The sequence below is a fragment of the Saccostrea cucullata genome, unplaced genomic scaffold (assembly GCF_032062105.1).
Source record: "Saccostrea cucullata isolate Sc308-1 unplaced genomic scaffold, CSIRO_AGI_Scuc_v1 ctg47, whole genome shotgun sequence".
Classification (NCBI taxonomy): domain Eukaryota; kingdom Metazoa; phylum Mollusca; class Bivalvia; order Ostreida; family Ostreidae; genus Saccostrea; species Saccostrea cuccullata.
This window is the reverse complement of record NW_026936653.1, coordinates 214844-231965: the sequence shown is the minus strand read 5'-3', so window position 1 is coordinate 231965 and position 17122 is coordinate 214844. Positions and strand designations below refer to the sequence as shown.

The 17122-nt window shown below is 32.3% G+C and overlaps 1 protein-coding gene across 3 annotated transcripts in view; it reads left to right on the top strand.

Annotated features, from left to right (window-relative positions):
• Nucleotides 1-17122, top strand: part of LOC134246135 (dual 3',5'-cyclic-AMP and -GMP phosphodiesterase 11A-like) — a 35249-nt gene that overhangs the window by 11896 nt on the left and 6231 nt on the right. For 2 of the 3 annotated variants that reach the window (XM_062728419.1, XM_062728416.1), the window contains exons 2-12: nucleotides 2134-2292; nucleotides 3807-3896; nucleotides 8296-8433; nucleotides 10431-10492; nucleotides 10817-10888; nucleotides 12003-12117; nucleotides 12249-12324; nucleotides 13789-13856; nucleotides 14100-14192; nucleotides 14400-14450; nucleotides 16655-16801. In XM_062728419.1, coding sequence (XP_062584403.1) covers nucleotides 2134-2292; nucleotides 3807-3896; nucleotides 8296-8433; nucleotides 10431-10492; nucleotides 10817-10888; nucleotides 12003-12117; nucleotides 12249-12324; nucleotides 13789-13856; nucleotides 14100-14192; nucleotides 14400-14450; nucleotides 16655-16801 — 1071 coding nt within the window. The remainder of the gene's footprint in view (nucleotides 1-2133; nucleotides 2293-3806; nucleotides 3897-8295; nucleotides 8434-10430; nucleotides 10493-10816; nucleotides 10889-12002; nucleotides 12118-12248; nucleotides 12325-13788; nucleotides 13857-14099; nucleotides 14193-14399; nucleotides 14451-16654; nucleotides 16802-17122) is intronic. The other variant, XM_062728417.1, reaches the window with a different exon arrangement.

The window sequence follows — 17122 nt, the reverse complement described above, 5'->3', positions numbered from 1 at the left end:
GGCATTTCAAAAGGAGGATGTATAAGGATGTTTTCGGTTTATCTTCCACCAAATTCTTGTCTGAAATACAAATCATTGATTGATATCGGTAAAATTGCTCATTACTGAATGAAATATGGGAATAACGAAGAGCATTCAAGCTCAAAAAGTCCACTCAAATAATATAACTGTTGATTTCCAAAGGCAGTGATTTGAACTTGTATCTATTAAAAATAACACAGCCATCAAGAAATTTATCATTTTTGTCTTCTATGTTGAAATGGATTGGCAGGTTTGAATTGTCTGATAGTATGTAGCAAATAAAAAGGCTTTAATACCTCCCATACTAGCATGATTGAGATGGATAAGAGATTTGAAGAGATGACAAAACAAGATAAAGAATCTGCTGTGGTAATGATGAGTGATTAGCCATATTTGATGCGAAGAAGCTCTTGTTGCCGGAAATTCTGTCGCTGGGCATAGTTAGAAAAAAAGCAAAGAAATTAATGAGCTTATAGACCATATGTGTTTCATTACATGACATTTCTTCCCAGCTGATGACCGTTGCTGTATTTATGGACAGAAATGTAAGAAAATGATAAATCTGGTACCCGTATCATGAATTTTCCGAAAGAAGCCTTTGCAATTTCATGTACTAGTAATATGCTAAAATTTTGGTTTTCTAATAATTCATTCTGTTTGTTGAAATGAAATATGAATTATGAAAAATATGGAGATAGCGAACAGTATTCAAGATCAAAAGTCCATGAAACATTACAAAATAGGAGCAGACCTACAGAACATCAGAGGTTGGATCAGGTTTAAACAGTTTTAAAGCTGAGTACAATTCGTAAAAGGAATTTTCGCCATATTCGATTATTCTCTCATTAAATCTGAAACCCGCGCCCCTATATAAGCAGCTAACTTAGTCACTGTTGAGTATTATCAGATAATTGTCACCGGTGTATAGACGGAAGCGTGCTACACGGTACTTGACAACGACAAAAATGACGGTACTTCTTCGAATGCAGAAGAGTAAAATATCAAAGAAACTTAAATAACACTCTTCTTATATACAAAAACTAAAGGCAATATGTCAGAAAAGCAATATGAATGAGAAATGGGCAAAAATAACCTTTTCGACAAAGCCATGTTGCTGCTATTTTAAATACCTCTGAAAAAGAAAATTAATAAACGAGTATATAGGTATGCCATGGCTGATATATATTAATTAAATCGAACCCCTTATGAATTTATACTCCCTCTTTTTCCAAGATATATAGATGTTCTGGGCTCAATTTGGATTAAGGATGGGTTTTTATTGGGAAAAAACCTAAAAGTCAAAGATAAGGTATCGCTATTCTGTTGACAATTGAAAAAAGCTGTACAAGCATTTGCTGGGTCCAGTAATTATTCATCAAAGCACCTTATTTTACTTCTTGCTCATATTGTATTCTGTGAAGAAAAATTCAGAATTGTACCCCATTATAGCATATTTATAAAGAATTGTAAATCAAATGTGGATTCTAAAAAACTGGGAACTTTCAGGATTGAAAACACAGAAAAGTTTACATCACAAAAACGTTTACATTGGATAAAGCCTCTTGTCATGACCAACAATTCAAAAAAATATTCGAAGACGTTTTATCAATTACCAATAGTTACTTCATTTTTTGTGTCGAATCATGATATCCTGGTGATTTACTACCCATTCAGCTTCATATTTTGATGTTTAACTATTGGCATTAATGACAACAAACAACTACAATGTATGACAGAATAACTTAATTTTCCCAAGGATGAACTTTCCTAATTTATGCCAATGGTGTTATACTCCATTATCATCTGCATATGGTGTTTATATCTGTCAGCTAATTCGGTACGCAAGAGTACGATCAATTTTAGATTGAGACCGACTTGTAAAAAAGTTAGTGATTCAATGCTTTCAAAAGTGCTTACACTCAGACACGTTTATTTGTAATCTTATGATCTCGATTCGTATTGCTTATAATTACGGACATCGGTCGTTTTCTTCACCTTTTCTTCATTTTTGCAAGTTTTTGACAACGTTTTTAGAAAAGGAATGTGATTGAGTCACGGCGTTAACATGAATTTAATATGAGTTTATACAGTGTATATTCTGAATTTTCACAGGACCCCCGATACAATGACGAAGTGGACAAAATCACCGGATACCGGACCGATACCCTGCTCTGTATGCCGATAAGAAACGGGGATGATGAAGTGGTTGCGGTGGCACAAGTCATCAACAAAGCGGGGGTACGGGAGGGGTTCAGCAAAGACGACGAAAAGGTAAAAACGTGAAGAGGGGTGCAGGTCTTGGGTCCATAAAACTTAGACGAGCTCAATTTGATCTCAGTCTCACATAGTAGAAAAGTGATACTTTGATCAAAAGTGAGCTTGTCTAAGCTTTATGGCCCCCAGGTCAAATGGTAATATGTGAGTTTAAAAACTCGCATCGGTATTACAATGTATATTACTGGCTTCCACTTAGTTTTTCCTTTTATTTTAATGAAAACTGAAGCTATAAGCACCTTTTATGGCTAATGTACATGTACATGGCGTTATAGATCTGTTTAAGCCATCTGTGAGTAAGATTTTTATGGAAATGTCTGTCAAAGTTAAACTCTTACACATGGCTTGACCATCAATATAACGTTTGATTGTTCATAGTAATACAATTTATGTATTTTTTTTAATCAACCACTTTAAATATGAATAATTTTTAGACTGTTCTGAATATATGCAATGGGATGTTTTTTTCTTTCCTAGTTGGAATCGCTTGATGTATTTTGCTGCAGGTTTACGTTTATTCTTCCTACTAAAAGTAATGAAAACATATTAAAGGATACTCGACGGAGTATATAAATTGTCGTACACATTCTATATATATATTCAAAATGTGATCCGTCTAATAACCCTGAAATATGAGCCGAGATGTTTCCTTTCTGAAGAAAAAAAATGAATATTTTTTTGATTGGTGTATTATGACTGAAATAAGAACCTAAGCAGCACAGGGAAATTGATACCGACGAGAGGAATAGTAAAAGAAATTAAAAAAAAAAACAGTGATGACAAATTTTATATAGATCTCAGAACAAGATAAAGCACAAGGGAAAAAAGGTTTTACATACAAAGAGGGAATAATAGAATATATGCTTCATTTGGAAAGAAAAGCAAAACCTAGTTTAAGAAAAAATAGAAAATATTCAATTGAAGAGAAAGGAAGGCGACAACTTCACGTTTTTAATGAGTTTCTTCATGCAATCTTAACATCACTATAAGCTACATTCAATCTGTCACAACGCAGTTGTTATTGTAAGTGTGATGACGAATAGAATAATCCAACTTATCTTGTTAGTGGCACAAGGAAATTGTATTGAACGAATAAGCTAGCTGCTAATTGGGACGTTCCCGGGCTCTGGTGGTCTAAAGAAGACAACGGCATGAAATGATCACCACAGAAAAAAATCCTTGAACTGACAGCTCGGTCACGAATGATCAATTGTAAAACACAATTGGATTTGAGACGACTAATTTTGTTATTATCCTGTGGTGTTGTGGATGTCTCTGATAAATCCTCTTAATTTTCACCTTTCAGACAATTTTGTTTTGACATTATTTGTTCCAGGGCTTTTAAGATGGAAACTTGCCGAAATTCATTTTGCTTGAGTTTATTAGATTATTCCAATTTTCAAAATGTCTCAAAGCCTTTGCATTACGAAATTTGTCTGCATGCATACCAAAGGCTTAATAACCTTTATTAACAATGTCAATTTCTTGTACATTTTTGATTGTTTTATTAGCTCCTAGGTACATACCTCACCTTTTGTGGAATAGCAATAAACAATGCCCAGATTTTCGAAGCATATAGCAAAGAATACGAACGAAACAAGGTAAATATAATTTTGAAAATAGGATGCTATGGACAAATATCTTGCACTATTTAGACGACATTATACTTTCAAACATTTCTGATGTTGTCTAAAGAATTATAATAGACATCTGGTACCTGTTACAAAATATCTGAGGCTAAAACGGTAAACTAATACATGTGAGATAATGGTTCAGTTTTAAATGTCGAAATTGATATGTTTTGGGTGATTATAAGTTCAAGTTCAAGTTCAAGTTCAGTTTATTCTCCCAAACCAAAATATTGGTACATGGGGTACAGTAAAACATATATACATTTTAAACAAACTGGTCAGAGGTACAAAAAATATAATATATACAATACAAAATGTTACAAAATGAAGAAAAAATGAAAAAAGAGGGAGAAACAGACAATAAGTAACATATTAAGGAGGACAGGTAGCGTCATAAATTTTTAGAATAAACATACATAATTTTTTCAGAATTTGTTCGTTTTGAGTTGACATAAGTTCTGTAAATTTAATAATATTCGGTCTACTAGAATAATGATTACCTAGGTATTTTTTCCTTTCATTTTCCAAAGCTTTGCATTCTAGAATGTAATGAAATTCATCAGCAATTTGACCTTTACTACAAAGTGTACAAAGTCTTTCAGAAAGTGGTATACCACACCACCTTCCAGTTTCTATTGGTAAATGATGATTTGTGGTGCGAAATTTCAATAGAATTTTTCTAAATTTAGGGGATAATTTACAAAGATAGTTTTCGAATCCAAAGTTTTGTTTAAAGATTCTGTAATTTTGTCCTTTTGAGGAATTATTTATATCACTGAACCAATTTTGAATAAATTGATCTTGTAGTGTTTGCTTAACAGTAGCACTTATCCATTCATAATTAATACAAACACCTTGTAGGTTCCATACATTTGATAAGCCACACATGTTACAGATTTTCTTTATACAGTTTAACCAAGGATTTGTTAGATTTCCATCACAATAAAGTTTTAGTGTATATTTGTATAAGACATTTACAATTTTATTTTGCGGGCCGGAAAAAAGTTTTGCCCAGTAAGAAATCATTCTACTGTATATTGAGATATAAAGAGGAAAACGACCTGTTTCACCATAAACCATATATGATGGCGTGGAACTTTTTAAATTAAATACATGCTTTAAGAATTTCAAATGTAAACGTTCAATAACATCTAGATTTTCATAACCCCATATTTCAGAGCCATACAATAAAACTGGCACAACAACTTTATCAAAAAGATCAAATTGGCAGTCGACTGATAACCTAAATTGTCTGATTTTTCTGATAATGCCGTACATAGCTTTTTGTGCTTGTTCATACAGATGTTTTTTTGTTTTACAAAAAGAACCAGTACGTGAGAATACAACGCCTAAATATTTAAATTCTTTCACATTTTCTATAACTAAATTGTCATAAAAAAATTTTCTTTTCAACATTGGCCCTTTCGAGAAAACAAGAATCTTTGTTTTTTCAACATTTACATGCAATTTCCATTGTGAACAATATGTGTGAAATTCATTTAGTGCAAGTTGTAGTTCATCAGCTGATTCAGTCAAAATTACAGTGTCGTCTGCATAAAAGAGTACCAATAGTTTAAAATACATTAGCAGTTCATTCTCAATATCATTTGTAATACTTTTTAAGCCTATAATATTCTTACTCGATAAAAAATCTTCAAGATCATTTATATACATTGAAAATAAAAAAGGTGAAAGATTTTCTCCCTGCCTTACCCCGACATTACAACTAAAAAAATCTGTCGACATACCATTTAATTTAACCATAGATTTTACACCTTTGTACATATTTTGTATATATCGAAAACACTTGCCGTGTATTCCACTAATATGTAATTTGGTCCAGAGCCCATTTCGCCACACAGTATCAAAGGCTTGTTTAAAATCAATGAAAGCACAAAACAATTTTCTCTTTTTTTGCATTAAAATATTTGATAAAAATTGTAATGTTAAGATATGATCTAGTGTTGAATAACCTTTCCTAAAACCCGCTTGATTTTCTTGAAGTAGATTTATCTCATTTGCATAATCTTCCAGTCTCCTATTTAAAATGCACGTAAACACTTTTCCTAAGCAACTGAGTAAAGTGATAGGGCGATAATTTTCAGGCTTTGTAGGATCGCCTTTGTTCTTGAATATCGGCTTTATTATACCAATCAACCATTCTTCCGGAACAATTCCACTTTCATATATCATATTAAAAAATTTCAAATAGACTGGCATAAATAAAGATAATGTCGATGAAATGTGTTCATTCAAGATATTATCATATCCTGGTGATTTGCCATTTTTATTTTTTTTAACGGCCTGTAATATTTCATCTTCTCGTATTGCAGAATTTAAAAACTCATCAGATATATTGTTAATATCATTTGTGACAGGATCTGAATTAACACAAAATGCGTTTTGCTCTTCGTGATCACTTTCGTTAACATCTTTCAAAAACTTGAACATATCATTAATATTAACAGCACACTTTTTCTCTTTATCAGAAGCGTTTAAGATTTTCCAATAATCTTTCGAATTTGTTGAGCGTAGTTTTTTAAGTTTATTTGATATATCGTTTCTATATTTTTGTATGCATTTATCCATCGTCTTTTTATATTCTTTACTCATGGCGACAAGATTTGTTTTGTTTTCTGCTGACTTGTCTCTATTATGTATTCTCTTCGCTAAGTGAAATTTTTTCCTAGCCGTTCTGCAGTCTTTGTTAAACCATGGTTTGTTACGTTTAGTTGTACCTGGTGTCATAGCTTTTTGCAATCCAAATGTTTTTTCCGATGCATTTTTGAAAACATTACTTATATCGTTTGCAACCTTTGAAATATCAACTTCGCGAACTGTGTCACGAGTGGCTAATTCATTCAGAAAACTTTCAATAGTATCTACGCTCAACAATGAAATATTACTACGATAGTGGTCCGCTTTGTCTGGACACCAAAGTTTTATGCTTGGTTGATTCTCATTTACGCTGTTATTTTCAGTTCGAGTATTAAGACTGGATATTGTAAAAGATAGTGGCTTATGTACATCTGAAAAAAGGTTACAAAAATCATGTATGTCAAAATCTTGTATAACTTCTATGATATTCACACTCGCTAAGACATAGTCAACTGTACTACAATTTTTACAAGTAACAGCACCGATATTTTTATCATTTCCTAAACGACTATTCACTATATAAATATCATTGTTTTTGCAAAATTCTACTAATTTATAACCATAATTATTAACAGTTGTATCTTGAACAATTCTCTGTAGAGGTATTGAACGCCTCTCAAAAATAATGGATCGTGATTCAATTTCATTATGAGAAAAATCATCAGATATATTTACATTTGACAAGAAGATATCTGGAGTGAAATAATCAGAAAGATTACCAGTTCTGGCATTAAAGTCGCCCATTAAACAAACATACTCATTGTCATTTGATAAATTAATCATATCGTGTTCTATTTCGAAAAAACAATCATTGGAAGCGTATTTACTACCTTCAGGGGGGATATAACAAACCCCAAATAATATATCTTCATTTGTATTAAAGAGTACTTTACTAATTTTAAACCATAAAACATATTTACACTGAGTTTTGATAAATTGAACATATTTTACAATACTATCCCTTATAGCAACTAAAATACCACCTGATCTAGTATTTGTCAACGTGTGTCTATTTTTAATGTATGTTACAAATCCAGGTATACAAATATTATCTGAGTTGTCCGTTTTGGTCTCAGTTAGCCCAATGATATCGAATTTTGAGATAAACTCCTGGAATTCACTGTAATTCAGTCTGTTTTTAATACCACAAACATTAAGGGATAGAAATGTTAGACCCTTGGTCTGTTCTCCTGCGTGTCCCTACTTAGTATTTTCTGGCGTAGATAACACCCTCGGTCGCTTTGGATTACGATCGTTCGGCGTTTTATTTAGCCAACCGGAGGCGTTCTCAACCGTAGGAGCGGTGGCGGATTCCTGAGGGGTGTACACCTTGCCGTCTATATAGAGTACATCGCGCACTAACTTGGCCTCTTTACGGTCCTTTCTTGCTTGTCTTAAAATCGGGTAAAGTTTTTTCCTCTTTTCTTCGATTTCGGGCGGGAACTGTTCGTTAGCGTATACATTACTTCCCTTCACTAACAACGTATCATCATAATTGGATATTTAGCTCCAATATCCCCCAATTTGTATCTACAATACAAATTATTGAGATTATATAAATATAAATGAAAACATGACAGTAATAACATGAAAATATCTAAATTAATTTGATCAGTTTCTATTTCTATTTCAACCTTCATTTTACTTTTTTTAATTAAAAAAAAAATTTTTTTTTTTTTATTCCTACACTAAATAAATCATTTTATTGCAGGCATTGCTAGAAGTAGTTCATGATTTGTTTGAGGAACAAACTTCAGTGGAAAACGTTATACTCAAAATAATGCAGCGAGCCCAGACCTTACTGAAATGTGAGCGCTGTTCGGTTCTTTTACGAGATGGTTCGTCAGAGGTAAGCTTACTTGGACCTAATTTTTCAAGACAAAATTTGATAATCAATTTTACCTTCGATAAATATTTGTTTATATGTTTTCGTTTAGAATAATCAGTTATCTAAATACAATGTATAATGTTACTTCTTTTACTGCTCATAATATGGTAGATCTTACATTATTACATTAATATCCTTGCGTGGCATACAAACCGATTACTCATAATATCATAAATTTTGTTATTGGCGTTGTTTGATAAGAATCTAAAGCTCCAAAATAAAAGAAATAAAAGTAGTGGTAGTCCTTGCACTTAGCTTTTACTGATGAATTAACATGTAACAAAACTAATCTGCTTTTCTTCATATATTGCCAAATTTAGAACCTAAATAAATACCATCTATTTTTTATATGCCCAATCATTTTACTTATGTGTACTTCCTATACCACTCATCTTAATAAATGACATTCGTGCGTCACGTAATATAATTTAATACTTTACATGAATGGGAGAAAACTGGCTATTTGCGTATAACCGTAAAGAAAGGGTGGGTGGTATTTTTATTTTTGCGGTGAATAAGACCCATTAAAATAGTGACGATCAACAATACTGAATCAAAGGTTGACAGAACACCTTATGCATGCACAAAAATCAAGAACTGAAACATGGAGATAGCGAACAGTAACCAAGCTAAAAAAATGCGTTGAAGCAATTTAAATTGACAGCGGATCAAAGAAGGGCCTCTAAAACATCAGAGGTGGGATCTGGTGCCATGCAGGAGTAAGAAGTCCTTGTCGACCAATCACACCCGCCGTGTGCTCTTTGTAATATGACCAGACAACGTTAACGGAAATATCCGTAGGCAATTCAGTGAGTAAATAATGGCCTAGCACTTAGAACGACGACTGTCAGTCAGCATTTGACTTAATGATATATTGTATTTGCTGACACAAGGTCATTATATCGACAAAAGAACTTGCGAAAAGCTGAAATTCAAAGAGACTGCTGATGTCCTTGTTTCATCAATTTGTCAATTGCCTACCTTGCTTCAGAAATTGTTTGTGCAAAGAGCTCTTGCGTTTCGAATCAATTAACATACATTATATCCATATATATGTGATAAAGGTGAATTGCTAAGAGAAGTCATCAAATTTGTCGTAACTTGCATTTGCTAGGTTACCCTTAATGTCCTTTTCAAGTAAAATATCGAAAAATGAAATAGATTCTGGCCCCATGTATCTTTTATTTCAAATTCACTAGGATAAATGGACTCAACATACGAATGGAAGTAACTATTTTTAAGTGATATAGCGTCGTCAATATATTTAGATGTCGCTGTGGAAGACACATCAAGTGTTTTTCTCCTCATACATAAGTACAACATCAGAACTGAAAGATAAACAAAGATAAAAATATAATCATCTTTAATAGAAATACATGTATTATCACAAGAACATGATGAGCAATTTGCAGGGGTTCAAAAAACTCAGTTGAATGGATTTCTTTGGAAAAATATCATCTAAAGTGAAACTGATTAGTGATATGTGTTTATCAGTTATGTGCAGTTGATCTCAATTGATTCGCAATGCTGAAGCACAATGCTTATATAAATACTTTGGATATATAACAACTTTATTTGATATACAAGTTTTTGAGTTTCTTCTGGACATCTTACTTACAAAAAGATTGAGATGGATAACATATCCAGCGTAATACTTCTTCAGAGTACTTTTTATATGAAGTTTAAATATTTCTAAATTGTATTTGTCATAACTTAGAGGTTGCAGAGATTGTTTTTGAAAGCAATATAGTTATTTGAAGCTTTAATCTGACAAATCTTACATTTCTTCTAGACAAGAATGCTATCGTTAAAATTCAAGACTAAATAAAGAAAGAATAAAAATAATGGAGAAATAATATTTTTTTGAAAGCAAAGATTGTGTTTTGATAAATACAATAAGCTATTTCATTTAAATATTTATGGTATATGATTAATTCTTGTTTACTTTTTTTTATCAGACCTCTTTTAAAAAGGTATTTGACCTTGCATATCCAATGAAAAATGGACAGACTTGCCAGAGGTAATAAAAACTACTTCTTCTATATTGATTTTATGCTTTTATTCTACTGCATTATCAATTTAGTTTTATTTTCATTTCCTAATTTCTTTGTGCTTTCCTATACCTTTTAAGGAAATGGAAGTATGAAGGCTAATTTTTTGGTATTCAATGTATACAGAAATGAAGTGTTCTTTTTATATCATACTATCAAACCTAACAAACGCTGTATGTCCAGAGTCTGTTCCAGATTCCCTATATAATATTAGGCAGTCTTTGTACCTTTTTGCTCCAGCTTTTCCTCTGATGTATTTATTTCTTCTTTTATTCCTGCTTCCTGTCACATAGAAGGCGTCTTGTAACACCGACATCTCCAAACCTTCACAATTCTTACTCACGAAGCAACCCTACTTTTTCGAGGTAAAAAAAATACGAATTTCGTGTATATCAAAAATTTGAAAATATGCCGTATAGCGGGGGTCATTCGCAGGCGTTAAAAGTGCCTTGCTTGCTCAAAAATGCTACATTAATTTTGGTGGACCTTTCCTTTGGCGAACATAAAGTTGTGAGACGTTGCAAACAATAGAGTAATTTTATACAACTTAAAATAGGCGTGTTTTAAGTATTTATAAGTGTGAAAAATAAGAAACTGTAATTAAGCATCAATTAGACATAAGCACACATTCTAATAAATTTACTATATACACTCAAATACCTGTATGTGCAGAAAGAGGTTTGAAAAGAAAAAATTGGTACTTTAGCCTGCTAAAAACCCGCTATACGGCACCGTAGAGTGAAAATACTTTGTAATTTCTCTAAGGAAACGTAAATGTTTTATAACATGAAAGAAATATTTGTATTTCCTCTAACGTTTACTAAGAAGATTTTGTTTTACCGTAGAGGATTTACATCAACTATTAACAGAATATGACTCTGAGTGTCTCAGAACATGTCGATAAAAGTTTTTTTTTTAACCTGCAGCAAATGTGAATTTGTTTTGTCAATTTCATAAAGTACTCTAGAATCAAATAATATTGATATTGAAATCCTGAATGTTGGTGTGGTAATGCAATTAAGTGTACTTTCTACATTGATATCAATAACCACTGTTATTGTTGTCAGTGCCTTGAGACAATCATTTTGTGAAATCAAAAATGTCATACTTGTTCGTTTTCTGTATAATTCAGCATAAACTGTATAAATGCCAAGCTCATAAACTGTAATGACGTTAATCCCACGTGGGATTTAGACTGACCTTATCACGTGGTATAAAACTGTCTGCACGAGATTACAGTTGACAACTTTTAGATAAGCATTCCCAGTTGAGTCTCCAACTTTAGTGTGTTAGCCCAAACGAAATTGAAGGAAACTGCGACATCAACAGAATCATTTACAAACCTCTCACATGCAACAGAATTGTTAGATAAAAGTCTTTCGCGTGACAAATAAAATAGCAAGAAATTTAATTGCAAACTTCATGTTTTCATCTTATTATTTAAGAACCTTTTTTTAAAAGTTAGAAATTGTTTTTCAGCTCTGAAAATTTGTCAGATTACCAAGTTGGCAATAAGATAGCTGAGTTGGTTTTGATGACAGGGGAAACTATCAACATTGCTGATGCCCACCAAGACGCCAGATTTGACCCAAACGTAAACAGTCTTTATAATTTATTAATATCAAAGACCAACAACAAGAAACATTAAAGTAATGCATGAGAAGCAATGCATGGATATATTGAAAAAAGTGACACACTTTCATATGACTTGTTCCTTTTCTTTAGTATGATGAAGAATCGGGATTCCATACACGTTCTATCCTCTGCAAACCAATCAGGAATAGAGACAATCAGACAATAGGTATGTAACACCACGTCCATAAGAGGATATGAGACCATAATCAGATTTCTTGTATATGCAACTCAGGTACCCGTTGAAACTTACAATCAATGCACTAGTTTTTAGACAAGATTCTGTACTTTCGGATTCATTACAGTGTATAGAAACCGAATTTTGATTTCTATTATTTTTATTCTTTTTTGCAGAATTAAAATCCAAAGAAGGACTTACAAAAATGTAAATATCATAAATTCAACAAATAAATCACAAGGATTCAATATTTTTCCGTTTTAATATCTGTAAATCGTATAACTCTTTGCAATTCGACATCACATGCTTTTGAACGTATGTTGGTTTCTCTGATAAACAGCTTTTTTGAAAATGACTTTAACTTTTCCACATTATTCGAGATATCTATGTTCAAAATACCGAAGTTCAACTGTATTATTGATTGATTGATTGATTGTATATTGTTTAACGTCCCTCTCGAGAATTTTTCACTCATATGGAGACGTCACCGTATGCCGGTGAAGGGCTTCAAATTTTGACCTTTACTCGGCACTCAGTGCGATTGAGCAGTGAGGGATCTTTATCGTGCCAACGCCTGCCGCTGACACGGGGCTTCGGTTTTTAAGGTCTCATCCGAAGGACCCGTACTGTATTATTGAAGAATTATTGAAGAATAATTTTAATTCGTGGGGGTCACTATTCGTGGGAAAGCAAAATTTTGTTGGTTGTGGGGACGTCATTTGGTGGGAAACTCGCATATTCAGACGATTCAATGAATATACATGTATTGACAAATTACTAGTAATTGTTCGTGGGGATAGAAATTTATGGATACGGACTTGGGTGATCCAAGAAATCCACGAAATTTGGACCCCCACGAACAGTGATGATTCGATCGTAAACTTATTTCTGTAGATGGTTTTGGAAATGTAGTGATTGAAAAATTAAAATCATTTCCATCCATGCTGATAATTGACGTCATCAGTTATTTGTTGTCACAATTACCCGAGAGGATCATTCTCTTGGGATTTCAAATAATTATGCATAATGTTGAATAATTAGAGACACAGAAGATAGTTTCCAGGAAAAATTATGGTTATTGTTCTAAGTATTCAAAATTGCTAATAACCAAGCCGTGCAATGTTTAAAGTACTAAGTAGTGATTAAGAACAAAAATAATGAGATCAAACAACTTGTGTTCGATGCAATAAGTAGCCTTTAGAATTCTATTTTTCAAAAACAGGCATGTATAAGAGATATTGCCTGAATGAAATAACTTTTTATAACATTATCGGGCTTACTTTAGAAATAATTTTTCCGGAAATAATTTGAAACTTTTCCCGAGAATATCTAACAATTACCAACTAGTTTGGCCAAGCTCACAAAAGTCTTTTTCAAAATATATAAGTGAATTTCGATGTCAAAATTTCGTCTTTCAATATGTCCAATTGAAGTATATTTATAATGATTATTCAGGTGTTGCGCAGGTAATGAACAGGATTGACGGCCACGCATTTGATGACCACGATGACCAATTGTTTGAGGTAAGAGAAATCTTAGTCCCTGACGCGCTCAATTGTTTAAAGCTCAAGAACGCATTGATTATCGCTAATTAATGTTGCAGTTCTAAACATGGGTTCAAGCACTCAGGCAAAACCCACCTACACTGGTTTTAAATGACAACGTTTCTGTTTCAATACATTAACCTTCTACATATGCTTCTTTAAATAGATTATAATCATTTTTTATAATAAGATAAAATGATATATTTCTTTTAATCACTGCAGGCTTTTACCATTTTCTGTGGACTTGGAATCAATAACTGTCTTTTGTACGAGGAAATCGCCGTGGCTTCAGCCAAGCAAATGGTAGCACTGGAGGTAACCCGATTCATCAAACCCCACTTATTTCTCGCGGTCCGTCGCGGCTTATTGCCATAGTACCAGCATCAATCCTTTTCTTCAGATTTTATGAACTGATAACTATAGCTAATGTCAATTATGTTATGGGAATGGCTTTGCTTCTGGACATCATGTTGACCGCAGACAATGATAATTGCTTTTACTTACGTAATTTTTGGTTTTTAGGTACTTTCCTACCATGGGGCGGTATCGGCAGAAGAAGTTGTTAAATTGAAGGTAAATGTGAAAGATTCCAGCGTTATTACAAAATAATAAAACGGAAAATATTCTGCCTGCCTTTGTAGGAAAATTTATAATTACTTATTGCGTGCAAATGGTCATTTAATCGATAAGAATAGTATTGTTCTTCCTCATTACCTTTAATTATATAACTGTGTTAGTATGCCGATAATGCGGAAGAATAACAACATAATGTAAAAGTCATTTTGAATTGTTCATTACACGAGTTACACGAAAAATGTTAATTCACACATTATGATATTACGCCGAAAACACTCTCTGAAACACATAAAGTAGAAATAAGCCCTTTGTGTAATGTTTAAAATCAGCTCACAATTTAAATCTATAAATTTCATGAAAATGAAAGCATAGTCAGTCAAAAACATTTTTTTTAAAACAACTTTATTTTTATAAAAAGAATCTTAATTTCATGATATTGAAATTTTAAGTAATTTAAATTTTTAAGGTATAATTTTGACAACTGCTTTAACATAACGTATCTTTGAAGTAAATCAAATTTATTGTATGTTTATTCCAAAAGTCATATTCGCAAAATTTTTAACATTTTAAAAACGTCTTATTAATTCCATATTTTTTTGGTAAAACTTGTGTTTTTCAAAATCAACGGAAAACGGAAAATATTATCGTGAAACAAAAATTCCTTTTTACAGATAATATGGACTCATTTTACAAATTTATGCCAAAGCTTTTTATGTTTCACAGGGGGGGGGGGGCATATGTTTATAGACAAAAAACGAAAAAAAAATGCTGATTTTTCACCAATTTTAAAGCTATTTACAACTAAATAATTGTATTTTATTAATTTATATATATTTTATTTATTTGTATAAAACATAAGAAAAGATATGGGATATATTTTATCATATTTAAGACTATTTCAAAATATGGTGATTCTTGAACGTTCGATTTCACTAGAAAATATCGTCTACCCCCCTTTTTTAAAGATCTGGAATTAATGATAATTTACTATCTAGCGCTGGAATTAAAACGACCAATCAATTACCATAGGACTGTTCTTTGTATTAAACAAAGATTTAATGACCAAATTGCCATTAATATTGAATTTAATGGTTGCAAAATGTAGGCGGGGATCAGGAGTTAGAGTTCGTAGTTCTTTATTGTATGTTTATTCCAAATCGCATTTTTAACATTTTAATCTTTTAATTCCATATTTTGTGATGAAAATCGTTAGTCGCTTTCATTAAATTCAGTTGGTTAAAATATCACTCAGATTGTTGTCATGAAGTAAAGATGTTCAAACCTGATAAGTTGTACTAAATGGTCACGACATCGTTTAGACTTTAACTACCATTTCTTATTGTGATAACCTAAATATTTTTGTGACTTGGTGGGATTTCTTAGCAGTATTCCAGGGTCTCATGATGAACTAGCAGACATCTCTTTTAAGATATGAAGTCTTAAAATTTAGAATCCCACGAGAGAATGGTGGGGCATTTAGTCCAATCAAGTATCCCACGATTTTCCTATGGGAGGAACAGTGTCAGATGGGTTATTTTCTCCCTTTGGGGTTCTTCTCCCACATATAGATTTGTTCAAATTTGGATAAATCCCTCGGATATTGACAACGAGTCTTTTTCTCCAATACATTGTTAAATGTGGAATATATCCCATAAATTATGATGAGTAATATGTCATAATTTATTGGTTATATCCTATGTTTCACAATGTATTGGAGGAAATTCCTGATTGTAAATATATACTTTGGATTAATCCATTTTGAACAAATTTATGGAAGAAAAAATCCTAATTGGAGAAAGTACATACCATCTGACATTTTATTCCTAGAATGATTGGATAGGACTAAAAATCCAAAACAAACTCCCATTGCATTCTAAACTTAAGGACTTCATATCTTTAAAAAAATAGATGTTTGTGAGTTTAACGTGACCCTGGGATACTGCTTAGAAATCCCATCAAATGCTATCAATATTTTTCTGACATCACAATTAGAAATGGTAGTATAAAATCTGGACAATGTCGTGTCCGGAGTAAGATGTCGTACTGTTATTCTTCTATTAAAAAAGAACTAAAGCGCTATCATGCAAAGCAAGATTGAAATGGGGATATTTTAACTATTACAGTGTAAGTAGGACCGCTTAATCATATAAAATTTACTGAATTGCTCTAACATGTCTAATGCTAAATAACATTATTTCCAGTCGAGAAAACCGTCGGAGGCTCTTGAGTGGAAATTAGACACGTTCAATTTCAACGATTTCTCCCTCAGCAGTGACGACATGCTATTGGCTGCAGTCAGAATATTCAAAGACCTGGGATTCAATAGAACGTTCAGAATCGATAGTGAGGTAGGTATATTATCTTTCTATGTCCTAAAAAAGCCAGAACTCATTTGGTTAATAATAGGTTTTAAGGAAAAATTGATGGAAGAAATGGATGGTAATTTATTAAAACAAACATTAATTTCTCAGAATGATGAACAGTAATTTAAAGTGACGGTGGAGCATTAGGAGTAATTTGTTTTTCTTAACGGTCGCATGCCTCCAACTTATGTCCTTCGAGAAATGCATTAATAATGTTTTGACAAATCTCTATTTAATCAACTGGCTGTTTTCACCTCAAAAATCATTCTTTTCAGGAGCAAAATTTCTTTGGAAGCAGCTTTGCTC